Source organism: Dermacentor variabilis, unplaced genomic scaffold (assembly GCF_050947875.1).
Source record: "Dermacentor variabilis isolate Ectoservices unplaced genomic scaffold, ASM5094787v1 scaffold_14, whole genome shotgun sequence".
Lineage (NCBI taxonomy): Eukaryota > Metazoa > Arthropoda > Arachnida > Ixodida > Ixodidae > Dermacentor > Dermacentor variabilis.
Genome location: NW_027460302.1, coordinates 7,306,807 through 7,327,833, shown reverse-complemented (window position 1 = coordinate 7,327,833; position 21,027 = coordinate 7,306,807). Strand labels below are relative to the sequence as shown.

At 49.3% G+C, this 21,027-nt stretch overlaps 1 protein-coding gene across 1 annotated transcript in view; it reads left to right on the top strand.

Moving 5' to 3' along the window:
• Positions 1 to 21,027, top strand: part of LOC142567730 (acetylcholinesterase-like) — a 153,787-nt gene that overhangs the window by 15,686 nt on the left and 117,074 nt on the right. Inside the window, exon 2 of the mRNA XM_075677904.1 lies at positions 16,690 to 16,898. Coding sequence (XP_075534019.1) covers positions 16,695 to 16,898 — 204 coding nt within the window. The 5' untranslated portion in view covers positions 16,690 to 16,694. The remainder of the gene's footprint in view (positions 1 to 16,689; positions 16,899 to 21,027) is intronic.

Genomic DNA, 21,027 nt, shown 5'->3' with positions numbered 1-21,027 from the left:
CCTGCAAAGCCATCAGCAGTGTTCGAGACATCACCATTTTCATCAAGAAGACATACATCTTCGGCGCTCTTTTCTATTTAGCAGAGTGAGAGTGCACGAAGGTCCACAAATGTTTTGAATTACGTGTCACGCTGGCTTCAACATATACAGTGTGGCCGTAGCGATGATTCTAATAATAATAATAATAATAATAATAATAATAATAATAATAATAATAATAATAATAATAATAATAATAATAATAATAATAATAATCTTAGTGGTAACATCGCACTCTAGACAGCTCGCAAGACTAAAAGAAAGGCTGATGCCTGTACGTTAGAGCGTCTGCGTCTGATAGCCAGCCATCTAGAGCAGCCTGCTCTAGATGGCTGGCTGCACCATGCACCTTCGGAAGTTGCATGGTGCATGGCAAACACGCACATAGTCGACGGGTGCACAACACGAAGGAGTGCCCGTTTAGCCCGGTCGCAAGCAACGGGAGTACAAGTGGCCAGGGGGGCGGAGCGAAAGCTCTGTATGCCACATATAAGCAGGAATAGCGATGTCGGGCCGTACAGGCGTGATGGGGTTCAGGCTCTGATGACTGCCTGTTCAAACGGACTGAAGAAGAAAGACGAATTCTGTCCAGAGAGCCGTCAAGCACCTGCAGCACAATAGATAAACTAGTGCAATGTTGCGCTGGTAGTGCAGGGCGGGCCACCTGAGGGCTTTGAGGCAATCCTCGTACGCTGACATGAGCTTGCGACGACAGAAAAGAGGGGAGTAGAGGGTGCGTGTTGTCCGGCGCTGAACAAGCTGAAGTTTGTCAGTGACGAGAGGTTGTTACGGGGACTACACTGATGAGCAGCACTCAAGCCGTGGCAGAATGATAGAAGTGTAGGATGCTCAGAAAACCTCAGGTCATCAGGGAAGGGAGACACGGGACGCAAACCCAAGAATGGGCCGACCCTTAGATACAGGGCTGGTTACATATGTGGAAAAGTCGAGAGAAGAGTTAAATGTTACACCTAGAATTGGAAGGGTCCGAACAGTCTTTACAGATCGAGGGGCCTCCGTGAAAGTAGTTTGGACACGCAGCAGTTTTGTTCTGGTTGATAATCATGGCAGCACTTTTTGCAGTGCTACTACAAAGTTTGTTATTGTACGCGCAGTCGCTCGCCCTTACGGAATGTATTTATTTCAAACGCGTATGCTGTACACCGGCATAATATTGAACTGGAAGTGTTAACTTGTTAATCAAACACATTCTGCGAAGATGCATTAGGAACTTGGTTTTGAGTTTATCTTTGTCCTGACTACATCTTATAGTATCGCAGCGAAAAACATTTTACTGGAAGCTGAAGAGATTTGGGCACCATACCGACTACACAAAGCACTGATGACACCTTTTCACCTTCCCCGCAATGCACTCACACCATCTACTACACTTTCCATAAACAAAAAGTGAGATAAAAAATCAATTACAGTTTCATTGACTCAGTACTTGCTGCCTCTGAAGCGGGCATCGAAGCAATTCTGGTATGCGCGGCTGCATGTATAGGTCTTGCATGATGCAAGTCCTCCTATGCATTGCACACGGTGCACATTTTACAAACAGATCATTTCTTTATGCAGTGTTCGGACACACTGACTCAAACATGACTACGCTGTGTTACGCATCCTTCAGTGCGTCGGTGTTCTTGAGTGTTGCACGAGCGATTCATCCCCAACTAGACCATAAGACGCATGTACTTGAAAGGAGTGAGTGAAGGAGTACAGTGAACTAGTACTGAGCTGGATTCACATGCCGAATAGAAGACCGCACTGTGAGCTGAAACGGGCGGCATGGCTGATGATGTATACGTACTTCTCATTATTCGGCTACTATTGTCTTTCGCTTTCGAAAGTTATCTTTTCCACTGGAAACAGTGCGGTGCTCGCCCGTTAAATTTGAGTCTTTTCAGGCCACACGAAACATGCCGCGGTTCACCACCCGAAGTTCCACACGGTTCATTCACCACATCACACACCACACGAACTCAGAAGTGCCATATTTTAAGTTGCTGCAGCGCCAAACGCAACTGAAAATCAATTTCCTTCGACAGATCGAGTTTCTCAGATGGGCTCGTTCACTCGCTAGTTACGAACTCGATGGACGCGCTAGGCCTACGCGTAGCTTATACAACATCGGTGGTAGGCGAGTGCTGATTATCCCCACTTCGGAGTTCGTAATCATGTTTCCATTCGTTTCGAGCATAACAAAATACACATACACCAAGCACAGACGTTGCGGCAATCGTGATTCGGTTGGATGTTTTAGCAGACGATCGCACTGAGACCGGCGGAACCCGGTGGGCAGGTTGGATTTGTCGGCGTCGTTCGAAGTCGGTTCGGATCCACGTCGCACTGCCCCAACCCACGGTCGTCGGTCGTGTCCTTGTCCGCCTATTATTACAACACTGTCTTTCAGGAACACTGTCGCGCGTGTCGTGCGTCCAAAGAACTGGGACGATCGTTGGTGTCGGCGTCTTCGCATAGGCGGTCATCATAGGCATAGCAGCCGGAGACCTCGGAGCCTCCGATTGGTTGACGCATCGCAGCCTCTCATTGGTGTACGCCGGCGAAGCGCCGCCGCGCGTCGCCGAACTTCTAGCATCGGTAGTCGACAAAATCTCTGCGCGTCGCCACGCTTCACCCTGTCCCCGACCGACGTTTTTGCGCGTGCCGTAGCTTGCCGACGCGTGCCAGTGGTTGGACCTTAAGAGGAAGCTTTAGCTCGGGCCCAACCCCGACGCGGCCTATTGAAATACAGGTAAAACGCAGAAACGTCTTTCTGAGATAATCCCTGGACCGATTTTAATGAAATGTGCTGCATTTGAGAAAGTTAAATTATAGTGAGTGTTGGAAGCGGAATACTGATTTAGGTCCTGAATTTCGTTAGTCAAATTTTCCAAAATTTGAAAGTTTGAAAAAAAATAAAAGCACGAAGTTTACAAATTCATAGCTCTGCATCAACAGCAGCTATTGCGGTTCTGTAAACGGCGTCCATTAGATCATTCAAAGCAGACAAACTCGATACGTCATTTCTATCCTACGTGAATTTGTTACGTTGTTTGCAAGGGTTCTGCAAAAGCTGCATTTCCATGTTATTAAATTGTTTATAAATTTGTGGCGACACACTCCGCGCACTCCCCCTTATGTAATGCCCGGGTCCTTAAGGGTTAATGATGATGATGATGATGATATTTCTGCGCACCCTGCACCTTCTTATCATCCGGCCCAGCATAACACAGCTGCACGCTGGACGGCGTGGCCGATAAAACATAGCGCCACCGCCGCGTCACCGCGTCACCCGAGGTATGCGTCACCGACGGTGGCTATAAAAACAGGCTGCCCGGCTGAGAAGGACCGCTTTCTACTTTCCGCTACTGAGACGAACGTAGCGCTGGTATGCCCGTCCGCTGCCATCGTTAGTCGAATAAAAAGTCGTTACGCTTTTATGTTGGGATTCGTCCTTCGGCAGACACGGCATCCCACATCACGTCCGGGTGCGTCAAACCGCGCGCACATCACGTCTTCGCGCACATCACGCAAGACCGGACCCGCTACGATTATGTCGTCGTCCACCTTGATGCCCGCTACGCCAACGAGGTCCGGGATATCCTGGCCAACCCACCAACGGCCAACCTTTACGAACACCTCAAGACGGAACTCATTCGCCGCCTGCCACTCTCGGAAGACCAGAAGCTGCGACAACTTCAGTCCGCAGAACTTGCCGAGCGCGTCTTCGCAGCTCCTCCGCCACATGCGCGCTCTCGCGGGCAACATGGAAGTCCAGGATTCCTTACTGCGAACACTTTGGCTTCAACGACTTCCACCGCACGTCCAGGAAATTGTGCAGGTTCAGCTTACGCTGCCTCTCGACCAACTTGCCGGGATCGCTGATCGCGGTCATCGAGGTCTCTTTGCCGCCGTTGTCGCCCACCGTCCAGGCTGTCGCCGCACCGCTGAACACCACAGAGCTTGCGCGCCGTATCGACGATATCAACCTACAGCTCAGCTCCATTCAACGACGCCTGGATCAATACTTGCCGACGCGCCACTCACAAAGCCGTGGCCAGAACACTACCCCGTCGCAGCAGCCGGGTGACGACGACCGGTGCTACTACCATCGACGCTTCGGGGACAGAGCACGACAATGTCGACCACCCTGCTCCGCTAGAAATCAGGGAAACGCCAATGGCAGCTCGTAGCCACGGCTGCGAGCTGCCAACCTGGAGGCCTTCGCATCTTCGTCACCGACCAAATTACAAAGCAGCGGTTCCTTGTCAGCGGTTCCGACATTTGCTGCTACGCACGAGCCCATCTTCAAGCTCCCCGTCCTTCTAGTCTTTCGAGCTCAGCGCGGCAAACCGGTCCACAATGAAAACTTACTGCTCGCTCCGCCTGCACGTCCAGTTTAAAAACCTACGCCGTGACCTTCATTGGAATTTTGTCATCGCCGACTTCACCGAGCCAATCATCGGCTCAGACTTTTTGGCGCACTACAACCTCCTTCCGGACTGCCGCCACGACCGTCTCATCGACGCGAAAACGGGACATCCTGCGCCAGGACAGCGAACGACTACCTACCAGCCAAGCATCAAAGTACTCAGTGTCGAACATAATTCACCGTACCACGCCATCCTCGTCGAATTTTCCGGTTTGACGCGCCCCAGCGGGTTGCCACGTGATGTGCAGCACACCACTGTGCACTACATCCGGACCACCCCAGGCCCCCCGGTTTTCTGTCGCGCCCGTCGCCTTGCCCCGGACCGCATGCGCATAGCCAAAGCAGGGTTCGAAGCCATGCTCCGGGAGGGAATCGCCCGCCCCTCCGACGGCCCATGGGCCTCGCCACTTCACCTCGTCCCGAAGAAGACCGAAGGCTGGTGGCCCTGTGGGGACTACCGTGCCCTCAACGCCCGCACCATTCCGGACAGGTACCCCGTTCACCATATACGGGACTTCGCCCATTGCATTTCTGGCTGCCACGTTTTCTCCGTGCTAGACTTGGTCAAGGCCTACACACAGACACCCGTCAATCCAGACGACGTCCCGAAAACTGCAATCATTACTCCTTTCGGCTTGTTCGAGTTTCCCTTCATGAGCTTTGGCCTGAGGAACGCCGGACAAACCTTTCAACGCTTCATCGACGAAGTCGTCCGCGGCCTCGACTTCTGCTTCGTCTACCTTGACGACATATTGGTCTTTTCCCGCAACACCGACGAACACCACAGGCACCTTCGTCTGCTTTTCCAACGCCTCGATAACCACGGCCTACTCGTCAATGTCCCAAAGAGCACGCTCGGCACTTCAGTCGTCAAATTCCTCGGCCATGAAGTCTCATCAGAGGGAACTCGATCCTTACCTCAACGCATCTCAGACATGCAAAATTACACTCAACCAACCACCGCTAAAGACCTTCGCCGTTTGCTCGGCATGCTGAACTTTTACAGGCGTTTCTTGCCACACGCAGCCGACTAACAGGCCCCCCTCCATGATGCCTGGGCTGGTCTACGAGGAAACCAACCCGTCACGTGGACACCGGCTTTAACGCAACTTTTCGAAAAAATGGAAAGCTGCTCTCTGCACCGCCACACTTCTCTCCCATGCTGTGCCAGACGCTCCCTTGGGGCTCTTTACGGACGCCTCTAGCATCGCCGTCGGCGCCGCCCTTATGTAGCGCGTAGACAACACCTGGCATCCCTTGGCGTTCTTCTCCAAGAAACTCTCAGCTCGCAAACGACCCCTTCTGCGGCCAGTCCCACCGACGAAACTACGACCCCCGCCCCGTCGAGTTCACTAGCTTACTATAGAGAACTTCTGGCGATATACAAAGCAGTTCAGCACTTTCGCCACATTCTCGTACCACAGCTTTGCACTATCCACACCGACCATAAACCTCTGACCTACGCCTTCTCTCAAATCCGCGACAAACTCTCGCTGGTTCAGCAGAACCAGCCCTCGTTCATTGCCCAGTTTACCACCGACATCCAACATGTCAGCGGGAAGGACAACGTGGTCGCCGACGCGCTTTCACGTGTGGCAGCTATTAGCCCTTCGCAGATAACAGCTGATGTCCTCGCCGAGGCTCAGACTACAGACGCCGAACTGCAGGAGCTTCTTAAGAGCGGATCCTCACTACAGCTGCAGCAAGTCCCCATACCTGAATCGACAACGACTATCTACTGCGACATATCAACAGCACGAAGCAGGCCTTACGTGCCCCTTGCCCATCGCCGTGGCCTCTTCAACCAGCTACATAATCTCAGCCATCCTGGCATACGCGCCTCTACACGCCTCGTGGCCGACCGCTATGTCTGGCCCTCCATGCAGCGGTATTGCCGCACCTGGGCGCGCTCCTGCATTCAATGCCAGTGCGCTAAAGTCACCAGGCATGTCACTTCACCACTCGGCGCATTCCCCCAGACCTCTGGTCGGTTTCAACACGTCCACCTTGATATCATAGGGCCCTTGCCTCTAGCTGCACGCTATCGCTACTGCCTCACCGCCATCGATCGGTATACTCGATGGCCTGAGGCATGGCCCCTCGAGGGAATCAGTGCGGAAGACATCGCCTCGGCATCCTTCGCCGGCTGGATTACCCGCTTCGGGCCCCCTCGCCGCGTCACCACCGACCAAGGACGACAGTTCGAACCGCACATTTTCCGGCTCCTCGGGCTGACCATTGGGTTCGAACGCTCGCGGACCACCAGCTACCACCCGTGCGCCAATCGGATGATCGAGCGTTTCCACCAACAGTTCAAAGCAGCCATCATGTGCCACCCGGACTCAACCTGGCCTGAGGCCATCCCAGCCGTCACCCTAGATCTTCGCGCCACCTTCAAGCCCGACATTCAGGCTACACCCGCAGAGTTCGTCTACAGGGAACCCCTCCGTCTCCTAGGCGAATTTCTTGCTGCACTGCCATCCACCACCGCGACGTGAGATCCAATCGATTTCAGCGCCCGGCTCCGACGCACCATCGCTGCCCCCGCCCGTCACCAGCAGCTCACCACTGTAAGACCGCCCCCTTCGTCTTCAAGGATCTGGCAACGTGCTCGCACACTTTTCTCCGCGACGACACCGTCTGCCGGCCTTTACAGCCACCTTACAGCGGACCCTATCCAGTTCTCCGTCGCGACGACAAAACCTTCACCCTGCGCATTAAAGGGAACGCCGTCCGCGTCTCTATCGACCGGCTGAAGCCGGCCTACACCGATTCCGCAGAACCAGGAAATACCAGTGCACCCACAGATGTCCATCCACGACCGCCGACATCGCAGCCTGCTTCTGTCACTACGCACAATGGGCGTCGGGTACGCTGCCCAGATTTTTACAAGCCCTGAGGGCTCTCCACTTCGCGGGGGGGGGGGGGGCGTGATATGGCGACACACTCCGCGCATATTTTGCGCACCCTGCACCTTCTTATCATCCGGCCCAGCATAACACAGCTGCACGCTGGACTGCGTGGCCGATAAAACATAGCGCCACCGCCGCGTCACCCGAGGTATGCGTCACCGACGGTGGCTATAAAAACAGGCTGCCCGGCTGAGAAGGACCGCTTTCTACTTTCCGCTACTGAGACGAACGTAGCGCTGGTATGCCCGTCCGCTGCCATCGTTAGTCGAATAAAAAGTCGTTACGCTTTTATGTTGGGATTCGTCCTTCGGCAGATACGACATCCCACAGATTCATGTGTAACACACAAATTTTCTCCGCTTTAGACGTACTACCATATGCAACTCGCAGAATTGTATTATATTTTTGTTGCCGAGTTAGAGTTGTAAACTTCATAGTTTCGTTTTTTTCAGAATTTTCAATTTTTGCCAATTTTTAATAAAAAATTGACGACCTAAATCAAAAATTCGAAACGAACAGTCACTAGATTTTCATTTTTTTTTCTTTTAAATGCAACAAACCTCCTCAAGTTTGCTGCAGTGGTTGCCGAGAAAAACGAATTCTGCGTTTACGTGTATTTAGATAGGAGCACCCGAGCTAAAGCTCCCTCTTAGGGCGCGGCGGTTGCCGTCTCGTCGGTGCAGCGTCTGGCACACGACACCGACGCATATGGCGTCTCAACAAGTTGCTTCTGTTGCGGCGGGCGCCTGAAATGGCGTGCCGTCCCAACCGGAGCCTCCCACAGTGGAACACGGCATGCATTTTAAAGCGAAAGCTTTGCTAAGCTAGTCGAGCCGAGTTTCGTCGCCGCCAGCAATTTGACCTTCATTTGACAGCAGCTGCACCGTAGCCTTGGCAACGCATTCCGCGACTCGCCGCGCCGAGCTCCGCCGCCGCCGCCATCTTGGCGCATGCGCTCTCCGCCGCGCTCGCGTAGCCAGTGCGCGCATGGCCATAGATGAGAGCGAGGCCGGGCCGTCTTCTCTGAGCGCTGCGCGGGAGCGGAAGCCTTTGAGCCGCCGTCGCCAAGCGGCGTCTGACCACCCCGCAGATATCGCCGGCTAGCGATGCGCGTCTACCCAGGCCTAATGAGAGCCATGTCTAGCCACCGACCTAGGCACAGCCGTCATACCTTGTTTAACGATGATTGTATTCGTAAGGATAACAATTACAGCTACATCAAAGGTTGACCAAGTGAAACCTAGACAACCTGGCTAAACCAAGCTATCCCTTTTTTCTGAAGCCTTAACTTCCCCCAGCTCCACTGGTCTCTGGTGTTTGCGTAGCAGAGTCACGCATATTTTTTTTTCATCGCGCCAGCGTTGACAGTCGTTTCGTAACTGACTGAGTGCTGTTGCTTTTATCCTGCAGCAATGCGTCAGGCCAATGTGCCGGACGCAGTGTACTTTGCACAGTGTTAGAAGAATCCAAGCAACTCGCTCAACTTTGCTATCGCTGTCAATGCTTCGTTCTTCGAATTAAACTGCCTTTTTTATTTTAATGAGCAGCGTCGTAATGCTTAGGTTTAGTTATTTATTAAGGACGTCAGCAAATTTGCCTCTGGGTCGTAACGTAATGACTAACTATATCGATCACGCCGGGCGTGCTTGATGAGACTAATTTTAGCATCGAACTAAAATTCCTCATGAGTTTCCCCCACCCTTCATACATTCTAACTACGATTATATTACTTGCAGAATGCGCGTGGTAGACTTCACAACTTTAAAAATATTGTCTCGGAACTTGTTTAACTTTTGTGTGTGATCGACGTTACTTATTAAAGGGACACTAAAGAGAAACACTTGATCATATTAGAATGATGAAGTTTTCTTTCATTACTATATCTTCTGTAAGTTTTGCAGTACTAGGCCGAATATTAGAACATAAGGTCAAGATTAAATCTTTCTTTTATTTCGCGCCGACACCCCAGCGTCGAAATGTTAGTGCGAGGTCATGAAATTCAAAGTACCTTTTTTAGTATTTATGCCGTTGCAGTTCAATGAAAGTTCTTGAAATTTTCCAAGTTCAGTGTTCGTCGTTTAGAGAGCAGCTCTCAGTCGCCTGTTCCTGCCTTGAGCGTCGGCGTGCCTCGGCCTCTCTCGGCGTAACCGAGCGAACTAGCACAGCGAAGGATGAACGAGCGAACGCGGGGGACGAAAGGCGGTGATAAGGAAGAGAGCGTGAGAAAGAAAGCGGAGGAGGAGGGTTTGGGCGAAAGCGTGAGAAGTGTAGCGCCGCGCAAGACGGGCTTTGCGGCGACGATGGCTGTTCACCGACGACGCCATCGATACCATGTATGGAAACAAAGCGCTGCGTCAACGGAGGTCTGTCTGCGACGGCTGCTGTGAATCGCTCTCACGCGTCACGCTCGCGCTGCCTCTCGCGATTTCCCGTTTAGCGAGGCAGTCGCGCCACACTTCGTTGCGTTTGCAACGAGGCGCACGAGGCAGGTTGTCCACGCCAGCCAATATATCGCGAAATCAAAACATCTATATGGCTGCGCTCAAATTACGCATTAAGGAGTATCGTAATCGTCGTTGAATTTTTCTAGAATACACTACAGTCGATATTTAGCGATGCCTTGTAGAATGCCTTGTGTAAAGCCTTGCGTAATGCCTTCCGGCCTTCAAGGTGATAATAAATGAAATAAATGAAATGAAATGAGAAGTTGACTGGCGCGGAACAGACAATATAATAATCCACGACAACACGGCAAGCTGGTACTCGAATGTCAAGGCAGCGTCGCCAATCTTATTTCCTTTTTTGTGTGTTTTTCTGGCTTGCCAGGCCTGACCTCGCGGTAAGAGTGGTTTCACCGGTATTGTAGAAGGGGTATCTAGTAATACAGGCCAGAGAGTTGTGATTGCGATGGCAATTGTAAGCACAGCCCAGGGGGATTTTCACTTCCGTCGTCGTCGTGATGTTCCGTAAAATGTCCGAAAAGGTCCCATTCCGTCCCGCGACTCCGTGTGGTTTGAGGGAAAGCGCGAGAGGGTGAGCCGAGGAGAAGGATGCTGGCTTGATGCTCGCCAGCTCGGGAAGGTGAGCACCGTGGCGCGCCTGAGTGTGGCCGCTTCACATGGGCCGCTTTTTGGCGAAAAGCAGTCTAGAACCAACCACCGACATCCGCAAGCGTGGTTATGGGAGCAACAATTGCAGTGTTCCTGTGTGAGGAGGGAACAAACGTAAGAAAAAAAAAACTCTTTTGTATTCAATGATATGGGCATTCCAGGACCAATTTTCCCGTCGCCGTGATGTTTCGTATAAAGGGCGGCTTCGACTCCACCAACAAGTCGTACTTTGCAAGGTCGCGCGCCATATCTTGAATGGGATCTACAGACGGCTCATACCTTTGTGCGCGCTGTGTTCTCGTCGTCCTTACGTTGAAGCGATAGACGGCGCGAAGGTCACTTCGCTCGCTGCTGCCGCCGCACTTTTGTGCACAAACGTTTTGACAGCGAGTGTCCGCGCTCATCGAGTGTGATGTGTTCGTGTTTGCACGTGCGCGCTGACACCATCCTTGTTAATTCAGTTAGCAAGCGAATGTTCCCAAGTTTATACGGCCGATAAAGCTACTATCCTTACTTCGTATAGCTGTTAATTTTTAATTATGGGGTTTTACGTGCCAAAACCTATTTCTGATTACGAGGCACGCCGTAGTGGAGGACTCTGGAAATTTCGACCACCTGGGGTTCTTTAACGTGCACCTAACCCCCTATTCAGATATGCAACTTAAGTCGAAGCCCATGCTTGACTTGATTTAGATGACGCCTAGCGTTAACGTGCCCAAAGACGCTCACTGCGTTTCCTTCGGCGCGTTCACGATGGGCGTCACTTAGTTCAAGTCAAGCATGGGCTTCAACTTAAGTTGCATTTCTGAATACGGGGTTTAAGTCTAAGTACACGGGTGTTTTCGCATTTCGTCTCCATCGAAATGCGGCCGCCGTGGCCGGGATTCGATCCCGCGACCTCGTGCTCAGCAGCCCAACGCCATAGCCACTGAGCAAGCATGGCGGGTTCCTATAGCGGTCGACTAGTTTGCTATTGCTATCGATGCTTCGCCTTTCGGAGGTAACTGCGACTTTTTACAGCGAAGTTGTATACCTCTACCGTCCAAGGAAATTTTCCTGTCGTTGTTGGCGTGGTAAGCAATATCTCCCCATACGTAGACCGATGCCGGAGATAGTGCAATGCCAGGCCCACCCACGGCGGAGCGGAAGCAGGCATTAGGCACTCCCCATACGTGGACCGATACCGAAAATAGTGCAATATCGGCTCGACCCGCGGTGGAGGTGAAGCAGGCGTTAAGCAGTCCCCATGTGGGCCGATCCGGAAGATAGTGCAATGCCGGGCCGATCCATGGCGGAGGTGCAGTTCGCAGTTAAGGGGCCCACATACACAGCTTCGCTGGTCGTCTTACTTCACAGAGTGCAAGGGCACTGAGTTTTTTAATTGAAACGACACACAGTTTGATTTCATTCAACAAGAATAAGATTCCACATCAATGTTGTATACGTGCGGCGAGGAAAGAGATGACAACTCTCTTGCTTTATTATTAACAATAAGTTCCTCGTTTTCAGCACCCGCTAAAGAAGGGGAGCATTCACGCTGCTATCAGTTGCAGTAAAAAGCAGCTCTTAAAGTGTGCAGAGAGATGCGCTCGTAAGGTGATCACCTGCTACTACACGCCCCCCTTACGCTGTGTTGTTTCGCTTGTCAACGTCTGTCTGAATTCTTGTGGCACAGTGTTGGCGGTGTACTTGATAGTTGTTCGACGTGTTTTGTCAAAAACCTTGAGCTACGACTGCGAGATAACTGCTTACGTTAGCTACTTCCGTGCGGCTCCGCTGGCCGACACGCTTGGCGTCCGAAGATGTGAGCAGGTTTCTTCGGCCTGCAATGAAACCATGCCCTGCGCAGAAGTGCAGTTTCTACACTCGTATGGCTAACGTCTTTGCTGCATTGCTTCGTGCACTCAAAGCTAAATGAAAGGGTTGCGGGGCAGTTTAAAATGCAGCTTTAATGGCAGGCCACCAAAACACATTTTGTGCCTTTGACCCAGTGGCGTAACTAGGTCTTCTGGTACGCGGGGCCCATAGGTCTTCTGTCACCCCCCCCCCCCCCCGCCAGGTGTAGTCAGGAAGGCGAGGATATAGAAAATTTCCGGGGGGTGCGGGGGGAGGGCAATGTTTCAGCACCAGTAAAACCGCCTTGGACCCCCCGCCCCCCCTCACACCTTCGCATTCGTTCCCAGAGATGGCTAATGTAGCAAGTATACAAGCTGTTTTATTTTCTCCACCAAATAACACAGGGCGCTGCACTGCTAACTTCTGATAAGCGCATTTGCACTTCTGCTGTCAGACTGTAAGGCTTGGCAGCCAATACAGATAAAGTTTTAATTGGCGATTTTAGAGTCAGCATTGCATTTGAAGAAATGAAGCCCGACAGTCATATGTTGCCCAACAACTACACAAAAAATCGTCGTAGGTACTACGGCGTGCGGTATTCTGCCTGTCGCCAGCCCTGAACCCAAACAAAAATTAAATAGCGTGTCAGTGACCCTTATCTTCCCACACTATCAAAACGCGCCACCTACTTCTTGCTGCGCGGGCGCCAATGCTATGACAATTACGAGTTATTTTCATTATGATCCATAAAGCCTTTCTTTGTTCACTGCTTTTGGCAAACGTTATCATCCTAGCTGCGGTACCGCGACACAATAGGAAATGAAATGGAGCGCGCTCCGCGTCGATTCTTGACGTCACCATGCAAAAAACGAGAGGGCCGCGATGAAGCCCGTGCCAGCGAAAGCTCGCGCTACTGTTCGTCTGCACGCGCAGTGGAGATGATAGAGATGTCGATGTCGCTAGGGCACTATTTCATATTTCTTTCGGTACTGCCATACTGGCGGGGCGCCCTCAGTACCAAAGTACTGCATGCTCTAGCACCCAAGACGATTTTGTTCAGAGAAGCTTTTGTTGAGCTAATAATACGACTTTGGGTCCTCAATTCCCGAGTATCAATGTATCCTGCATAATTGCTAATCAGTTATTTAAGATATCCTTATTAATTATCTCCCATATTTTGCACGATACCGAGTTCCTAGTGGTCCCAAAGACACATAACCTGATAGAATACCGGGAGATATCCTCACAAAATTCACCTTTTTGTAAAACTCCATGTGACTGAAACAGGACACAGTATTTGTTACATGAAGTCACACAACAACAACAACAGATGGAGGACGAGGAGGAGCAAAAGAAGGGAGGAAAAGTAGGAAGGTCAACCAGACGCACGTCCGGTTTGCTACTCTGCAAAGGGGAAATGGTTTCGGGGAAGAAAGGAGAGGGAGAGAAGAAGGTACTATCAGTGTGAATACGTGTTGTCCATAACTTCAGGCCTATAATTGGTCACTGAGGCCAGCGAGTTTGATGAAACGTAGCAGTGCCCGCGTCGCTTGGTAAGCCTGCGAGGCCTGGGGCCATGGTCCGAGAATCTTAGTCTCTGAAAATGGTCTGCTATCTAATCGGTTTAACACCCTCCGAAGAACGTCGCGTTCGATCTCATAGAGATTACAAAAACGCAACACGTGCTCGACCGCCTCTTCATACTTGAACGAGTCACAAATGGGTGCGTCGGTCATTCCAGTAAGGAATGAGTAAGCTTTCGTAAAAGCCACCCCTGACGTGATGCGGTACAGTAAAGTTGCATCACGGCGGGAGGAGTTCGATGGAATCTGCAGCTTCAATGTAGGATCCAGCCGGGGGAGACAGTAGTTGGAGATAATCGGGGTGTTCCACAAAGTTTCAGTCTCGGTTTGAGCAAGTGAACGACCCCTCGCTAGCGTCTGTCCTTGATAAGGGTATAGGAAGTGTCAGGGTTTCTTTATGGACTGACCGGGCGGCATCATCAGCAAGGTCATTTCCGACGATGCCACAGTGCCCCGGAAGCCATTGGAAGCTGATCTCATGTCCGTTTGTGAGGGCTTGATGGAGAAACTCTCTGGTCTCAAACACCAGTTGTCCATGGGTCTTGCGTCGTAAGGTTGACTGCAGACTCTGAAGGGCTGCCTTGGAGTGAGAACAAACCAGCCACTTTCGAGGTTTGGCTTGTGCGGTGTAATTAACAGCAGCATGTAGAACAGCAAGTTTCATTGTCATAGAGTTCGTTATATGGGACGCTTTGAACGCAATTGTTACTTGTAAGGCCGGAAAGATAACCGTACCTGTGGAGCTGGTGGCTGAGACAGATCGATAGCGGTGTAAATGTGCGTTTTTTGTTCACATCCCTCGTTCAATAATGACAGTGTAAACTGACGTAGAGTCACTGTTGTGTGACGGGTCTTATTCGTAATTCCTGGAATCGTGAGGCGCACTTGTGACTGTCGTAGGCACGAGAGAGGTAACACTGGTCTTGCTGCTGGCGTAAAGCCGGACGGAAGGTAGGCTTGATGTGTCGCAACAACTTTGGAAAATGTGGTTTGAGGTCTTTGTACCGGCAAAGCAGCAATATAGTGACTGGGTACGCGACATAGATGTCGAATGTGTGCTCTTTGGTTGTAAATCGTTATATATGTTGGAACCAAATAGTCTCTAGAAACCATTATTGTTGCGTGTGTCGAGGTGCATCGTGGTAGTCCAAGACATGTCCACAGAGGCTGGCCTTGAAAACTTTCGAGGGTACGAATGTTTGTTTTGCATGTGTTCGCCAAAACCGGCAAGCTGTACCGTTTAAAAAGACCAGAAACTGCGCTCTGTACAGTTGCATCATGGACCGTGCCGACGTGCGCCAAGTTTTTACGCACAGGAACCTCGTTGTATGCACTATCGAAATTAGTTGTCTCCGCTTCAGGTGGAGCTCCACGACAGGTCCCTGTCAATAATCACACTTAAGAAGCGTGAGACTTCTGGTATTTGATGTCCTGGCCATTGAGAAAAACAGGGTACGGTGCCATGGGTTTTCGCGTGAACGCGGTTAACGCGAATTTTTCGACGGACACGCTAAGGCCCTGTTTGCGAAGATATACGAACTGGTCCGGGTGGGCTGCCCGCTGAATTCTTGCGCGCACTTGAAGACGAGCCACCGCTAGAGACCAAAGACAAATATCATCAGCGTACATTGATAGGTGAATTGTCTTGGTTAATATTTCAGCAAGGCCATCCATTGTTAGGTTAAAGAGAATAGGGCTCAATACCCCGTCCTGTCGGACGCCACCGTCACAACAACAAAATGACGCCTGACACCTGACAAAATGAAACAAGAGACGGTTAGCCATGACTAGGAGACAGTATTTTTATTCAACACCGCGAAACTGATACAAAACTAATACAAACAATACAAAACTGATAAATGTGACACTGTTTGCAAACTGACGACACACAAACCATGGTGGGACATGAGCGCACCGCACATGAAACGTTCCGCTAAGGCGAGTAGTTTAGCAAACACTTGGCGAATTAAAATTTTCGGCCCGTACATTCGTGCAATTATTACGCAGGATGTTGATAAAGCTGCAGCCGACAATTCTGCCGCACTACACATCTGATACATGAGCTCGTGCTGCTGGTTACCAGCGCATTCTTTACCATTTACGCCCAGTCAAGCCGGCGGAAAGATGGTAGGTCTTCAGATGTATGATACCTCCCCCCCACACACACCTGGCACCCAGGGCCCACGGCCCTCCCCTCCCGTTGCTACGTCACTGCTTGGACCCCTTTGAGCACAAAGATGATGTCACTTACGTTTTGTGCGGACATGGCGTCACATTAATTTTTGTTCCGCTGGAAGTGTTCCCTCGTCACACAGGTGGCGCCAGGCCCCAGGAACCGCCGTAAACAGCCATGTTTTGAACATATGGGCTTCTACGGAAGCTTCGCTACCAGGTATACTTACCGTGCGGGCGCCTTGTGTTAGAGCTCGCGTACACTCAAGTGGTGCGTTGCAGTTGGAGGCAGCATGTAGCGTTCACTCCGCCGCAGCCGCCTCTCTTCGTCACGTCAGCGCTCTGATGGCGAGTACCCGGGCTCATCGAGTGCGATCCCTTCATCTTTAGACACCATGCTTGTTAATTTAGCTAGTAAGCGAATGTTTTACTGCAACTTATACGGCCGTAAAACTACTAACCTTACTTCGTCTAGATGTCTAATAATTTGTTATCGCAATAAATTTCGGGCGAATTTTTTTTTTTTAGTGTCGCTTGGAAGTCATAGTGTCCCGTGTGTGTATATATATTTATATATACCTTCTGCTGCTTTCGTATAATAGGAGTCATGAATGGGCCCGTCGTGCTGGGCCTCATCCTGAGGACGCTCTTCTCCTCCTTGGCGTACGATGTGGAGCGTCCCACCAAGCTGGGCCCGGTGGGCGGACGCAAGGTTCAGGTCCTGGGGACAACCATCGAGGAGTACCGAGGCATCCCGTACGCGGAGCCACCCGTGGGAGAGCTGCGCTTCAAGCCTCCAGTGCCCGCCAAGGTGAGCTCACAGCGATAGCAATCGCTTGTCGTCCTAGATACCAGCGATTCCGGTCACGTGTTTTGGTGGTCCATGCGGACGTATTTACAGGCTGAGTTCCAATGGTCGCCGAAACAAACGGCCAAATATTAAAGAGCTAAGTGGACAGCGGACAACTCAAGTTTCGTTCCAGTTGAAGCGGGCAAAAAAAAAAAAAGAAAGCTGCTTCGCGGTGACACTACGGAACCCAAAACACTGCAGATTATTTTGCTTTCCAAGCAAGATGGCGGTTAAGGTAATGCTTGTAAACTATATGGGAAGGACAGCCTGGGCACAAAAGAACGTTTCCACGCTTTTCTATGCGTTTATTGCAGGCCACGTCGTGTTTTTCGAAGGCTCAACGACACCGAAAAGGACAGTAACACACGAAATGTGCACCACATGCGTCGAATTCCACGTTTATAGCTTGCAGCTTTTTCACTTGCCGATAATCATTCGCACGTGACCTGCTAAGCAAGCAACAGGTACCACTAAATACCAATTCCAAACATATCCTTTTAATATGTCATGCTCGCGTTATTGCAAAGCGAACTTCGCGTCTTAGAAAAGCTTGAGATCGACATTCATTTGCACTTGTTTGTAAGCTTAGCAGGCTACATTTACATGTCTACAAGTAGAAAATATCATGTAAATTACACGCACTCTGGGAATCGATGTAAACGAAGCTTTCTGTGCTGTTAGCTTTGACTGATCAAAATTGGCGTTGATGTCGACCGGGAGTATTTAATTTCTTCAGCGTTTAGTACAATATACCAGGGTGGTGAGTAGATGCTACACGTTACCGTGCGTGTATCACTGCTACTTGCGTAGCACGCATCGAGACATATGTTTGCTTGAGGCGTTGTTGTGCGCCATTATTCATAATTTCCGATAAGGTTAGCATTGTCATTGCCTCATACGGCACATCGCATCTTGACAGAAGAGTTAAACTTTAGTTGAATTGTGGAGCTGCACGCGACAGAACCACAATTGGATTATGAGCCACGTCATTGTAGCGGGCTCCGGATGAAGTATGACGCAAAGAACACGAAAAAGGCGACAAGGACAAGCGCTGAACCCCTGGGGTTCTTTAACGAGCACCTAAATCTAATTTCACGAGCTCTTTTGTATTTCGTTCCCGCCGAACTGCGGCTGCAGCGGTCGAGATCGAGCCCGTGACCTCGCGCAAGATCATAGCCGCAATGCTACCGCAGCGGGGACCGAAGTGCTTATTTTATTTATTTATACAATACTGGGGACAAGAAGTCCAAGCAGGGTGAGCAAAAAACAAAGATGATATACACAGAAGAACAAGATGAAATAAGTGTGTAACACGTTTTTCACACAAATTGTTTGGTCGTAAGGTAGACGATTAAGAAAAATTTTAACTTGATTACAATACAACTATAATAATACATGAAATAACAAGATTTACACAATTTATATACAGCTCACGGGCGCTGGGGGTATGCTTCAGTTAGTTTATTCCAGTCATCTATTGTTCGTGGAAAAAAAGAGTACCGGAAAGTGTCAGTCCTTGCAAAAATAGGTGTTAGAGAATGAGGGTAGTGGTGCCGAGTAGGTCTGCTTGTCAAGGGGGATACGTATTTTGCGGTGTCTAAGGTAATCCTATGAATAATTAGGTTTGAAAGAAACTCTAGCCGACTTTTCTTTCTTCGAACTTGTAGTAGTTCAATGCCGTTATCGGTTAGTAATGCAGTGGGGGAGTCAGTAGCCTTAAATTTACTGTAAATAAATTGTACTGCTTTTCTTTGAATTCTTTCTAGGATCTTAATGTTAATTTTTGTGCTAGGGTCCCAAACTATGGAGGCATACTCAAGTTTTAGCCTAATTAAGGAAAAGTAAGAGAGTAGTTTAACACTAGACGGAGCAGACTTGAGTTTGTGGCGCAGAAGGCATAGTTTCCGGAAAGCGGCAGAGCAGATGGTATTTATGTGCAAGGTCCATGATAAGTCACTCGTTAATGTTAAGCCTAAATATTTATAGCAGGTTACTTTCAGTAAAGGTGCTGCAGCTAAATTGCAAGTGTAGTCTAAGGGGACTTTTTTGCGCGTTATGGGGAGATAGACACACTTAGTTGCATTAAGAAGCATTCCCCATTGCTCACACTATTTCAACAGATTGTCCAAGTTAGAGTTAAGGTGACATTGGTCAGTAATGCAGGTAACTTCTCTAAACAAAACACAGTCATCAGCAAATAGACGAATCTGAACTGGAGTGTTAATGACATTGACAATATCATTAATATGTAGTAAAAAAAGAAGAGGGCCAAGTACGCTCCCCTGCGGAACGCCAGAAGTTACCGGAAGGCAGCCAGAGACTTGTTCTCCCACGTGAACGTATTGGTTGCGGTTGTATAGATAGGCTGAAATCCAGGAAATGAATAATTCTGGTATGCCAATCATCCGAAGCTTAGTAATTAGTTTATCGTGTGGGACTGTATCGAATGCTTTGCTGTAATCTAGGAATATTACATATTTGACTGTTCGTGTCTAGACAAGCTGCAGAGGTGTGAGCTATAGTAACCCATTGTGTTGTGGTAGAAAATCCTTTTCGAAATCCATGTTGATGATTTGATAAAACTGAGTTTTCTTCTGAGAATTCGTGTAATTTGTGATCTATTACGTGTTCGATAAGTTTACAACACGAAGATGTTAAGGAGATCGGGCGTAATTTTGTACTAATAGACGGTCGCCTTTCTTGAATATAGGGACAACTCGGGCTGACTTCCAGTCATCTGGCAATTCAGCTGATAGCAAAGAGACACGAAAAATAACAACTAAGTATTTAGCAACAGGCTCGGCAAAGCGACGAAGAAATATCTTCGGTATATTGTCAGGACCACAAGAAGTTTTAGTCTTAGAGTCAAGCAACATAGCAAGGACACCAGGATAAGAAATGAAGTTTACATTTACAGCATGGTCCATGTTTCTGGTGGGTAGAGAATCAGTATCGGCAGAAAATACACTATGGAAATAGTCATTGAAGTGTTGAGCAATGGCGGTCTGATCAGATACCAATGAACCATCGACAAGAACCTGTGATATGGGTTTCTTTTTTTCGCTGATATAGTTACAAAACTTCTTTGGATAATTTTTTATGAAGTTTGGGAGTGACGTATTGAAGTAGTAGTCTTTAGAAGTAAGCACCGCACGTGCAAGTTTATTTAGAGTGTCGGATATAAGTTGGGGATCAGCATGCTTTTTCTTTAATCTTCTTGCTTTACGCTTGAGGTGAATGATGCTTCTCGTCATCCATGGTGTATGTTTATGCACCTTCTTACGTTTAAACGGTATAAAGTTTTCAATGCAGTAGAAGCATATGCGCTTAAATTGGTCCCAGAAACTGCAAACATCCGTATTAACAAAATCTGTTAGACAAGTTTCTAGGTGGTCGATAATGCGTGCATCACGGGCACGTGTATAGTCTTTCACATAATGAAAGGACGGGTTTGCAGTCTGCGAAAGCGGCACCAGGGGAATAGAAACTGAGACAAGGCAGGGATCAGACAGCCCTTGATCAATTACAACGGTGGATGTTCCGAAATCAGGAGGAATAAACACCAAATCTAAAACAGATTTAGAGGCGCCTTGATAATGCGTTGGTTCATGAACTAATTGTACCAGATTATGTGCGAGCATTATGTCAAACACAGTATATGCATGATTGGTATTGGTTGAAAAGGTACCAAACGTTCCCAGTCTATTCCAGGCAGATTAAAATCGCCAATCAAAAGAACTTTGTTGTACTGGTATTTAGACATATGTACCTTTAATTTTAGTAAGTATTCAAGAGGTGAGTCAGGCGGTCTATATAATGCGTATAGGATGAATGAGTGGCCCCACAAGGTTACTTTGATGCAGATACATTCAAGTTCCGGTACGTCCTCCAGCAAGACAGCGTCAAATTTCTGTTGGATCAGAACGGCCACACCACCTCCCCTTGATTGCCTGTCCTTACGAAAAATCGTATACGAAGACGGGAAAATGTCGTCATCATTCACTTGTTCATGTAACCACGTCTCAGTTATTACGGTAATGTGAGGATCGTACTGTAGCAGCAAAACTTCAAGGGGCCCCGTTTTATTCAT